At 36.1% G+C, this 2,500-nt stretch overlaps 1 protein-coding gene across 1 annotated transcript in view; it reads right to left on the reverse strand.

The window, feature by feature from the left end:
- The window catches only part of LOC119582920 (cation channel sperm-associated protein 1-like), a 6,977-nt gene that overhangs the window by 2,491 nt on the left and 1,986 nt on the right, over positions 1-2,500 (reverse strand). Inside the window, exon 2 of the mRNA XM_037931431.1 lies at positions 1-500. This exon is cut by the window's left edge and continues 486 nt beyond it. Within this exon, the coding sequence (XP_037787359.1) occupies positions 1-500 (500 nt within the window). The remainder of the gene's footprint in view (positions 501-2,500) is intronic.

A 2,500-nucleotide genomic window follows, 5' to 3' on the forward strand; every position in this document is an offset into this window, starting at 1 on the left:
GTCAAACCCATGTGGTGACCCCGAATAGCCGCGTCTGTCTGGCAGTAAGTCAATAACATGGGATTTGTGTTTTCCTAGGGCCTTGTGAGCACCGTGGGCATCTGAGCCTTTTCCTCCCAGCAGCAAGAGAGAACTGAGCTTGCCCTGGCCTGTGGCATTGCGCTGGGGAACTCCTGCTGGGGTACCTGAAGTAATCCTATCGACAGGAGGATGCACTTGCTCATGTTGCGAATTGTGACCCGGGTGCCAAGGAGGAGAAATGTTAATTCGCTGCCCATAAACAGGCGCAGAAGAGGAAGAAGAACTGCCCAAGTGCCCATGACTCGTAGAACCGTAACTTAAACGGCCGTGTTCTCCGGGGGAACTGTAACTGCGATGTCCACGCCAAGGAGAGGGACTTCGGATGCCAGGAGAATAGCCGTGACTTCGGTGCCCATGCCCAGGGACTTCGTGACTTCGATGCCAAGGGAGGACATCGGCTGTCCCCTCAAGGCAGATGACTGAGGGCAAAAAAAGGGTTGTTAGTGTGGCAGATATCACGAGGGAGAAAGGGAACGGGGAAGAAATAGAGGGAAGGGAGAGAGAGAGAAAAGATAAATAGAGGAAGAATCACACAAAAGAAAAGGTGGGAGAAATTTGGGAGAAGAGAAAGAGAAATAGAGAGGAAGAAAAATAAGATTTAGATAAAAGAGAACTAGGAAGAATCCAGTAAAAGAAAGGGGTAAGAAATGAAGAAATATTGAAGAATTGGCATCAATAGAAATAGAAAAAAAAATATATATATATATAAGAGAAAAAAAAAATAAGAAAAGAGAAATAAGGAAGAACCCGAAAAAAAGAAGAAGGGAAGAAACAAAAAAGAAACAAAATAGAGAAAAGAGAAATAATGAAAATCGGAAAAAAAGAATGAAAGAAGAACCAGAAAAAAAGTAATAGGGAAGAACAGAAGGAAACGAAACAAAGACATAAATAAGAAAAATTATATTAACCTTAACTGGATTTATTGCCTTGTAAAGAACTGAGAAAAAACACATAAATTTGAAGGACTTATTCTATAAATTCAAAAACAAAATATAAAAAAAAGTTTATTAAGTAAGAAGCCTACAGTTGCCAATAAATAGTTAGGAATAATTTGTAATAATTGATGATATCTCTATATGAATAATTCATAATTTTCTAATATAGCCGAGATGTCTGCACTAATATTGATCATATAAAGAATAGATTTTAAAAAATACATAATACCATATATAGCAATATGAGTGTCTAATGGCAAATAAAATAGAATAAAAGAAAAGAAAAGAAATGAAGAAGAAAAGTATGTGTGTGTGTGTGTGTGTGTGTGTGTGTGTGTGTGTTGTGTGTGTGTGTGTGTGTGTGTGTGTGTGTAAATTACCAGAAAAAATATTAAATTGACAATTAAGTAAAATGTAACTGTTTAAAAGAAAAAAGAAATAAATAAAATAAACTTAACGAAAAAAATGAACAACGAATAAAGAAGAAGAAGAAGAAGAATATTTCCGTTTTATCGCAACTTGAAAACAAATGACATACGATGCCCTGTGATGAGCGCCCTTCACAGCAGTCGATAACGACACAGGACCAATGATAACAGTATTTGATTAGATAATTGACAACACTCGCATGCACACAAACTCTAGGGAATAAACATTAAAAAAAAAAAAAAAAAAAAAAAAAAATATATATATATATATATATATATATATATATATATATATATATATATATATATATATATATATAAAGGACGTATGTGTGTCCGGCAACGAGGATACACACATATTAATTTTTTTTTCTCTCTATCCCTTTCTTTCTCTACAGCTCTCTCCCCTTCTTTCCACCCGACTCTCTCTCTCTCTCTCTCTCTCTCTCTCTCTCTCTCTCTCTCCTCTCTCTCTCTCTCTCTCTCTCTCTCTCTCTCTCTCTCTCTCTCTCTCGTGGTATATCCTTGACTGCTTGATCTGCTGTCAAGTGTTTAGTTATCTCTCTTATCTCACTTGACATCCGGTCATTAGATTAAAAAAATCGAAAATTACAAACGTAAATTGTACTTTTATATTACTTAATTATCATCAGCCTCGATTTCCTGTTGCTCATAGATTTTATTTGCAATTATTTCAAGTCTCGTGAGCGGAGCAACGTCGCTGCCGGGCGTACGAAAATCCATCGAGTCAGAGTGTCGTACCGCTTGAACCAAACCCGAAGTCTCACACACACAGAGCGTCTTTATCCCCATTGAGCTGTTGACGTGTACGAGATATGACGTGATTACTATGGTTATTAAGTTTTAAAAAGCTTGCACCCAATGCCACAACAGATACTAAAATTATGGGGGTGTAACATAATTGTTCTAAAAAACAATTATTTTACTATATTTGCAAAAGTTACTTGTTTGAATTCCACTTTCCTACCATGCTATATCATTATATCTAAATTTATATTATTTACATAGTAATGATAACGATGATAATAAAATAAT

This window comes from Penaeus monodon, chromosome 16 (assembly GCF_015228065.2).
Source record: "Penaeus monodon isolate SGIC_2016 chromosome 16, NSTDA_Pmon_1, whole genome shotgun sequence".
Taxonomy (NCBI): domain Eukaryota; kingdom Metazoa; phylum Arthropoda; class Malacostraca; order Decapoda; family Penaeidae; genus Penaeus; species Penaeus monodon.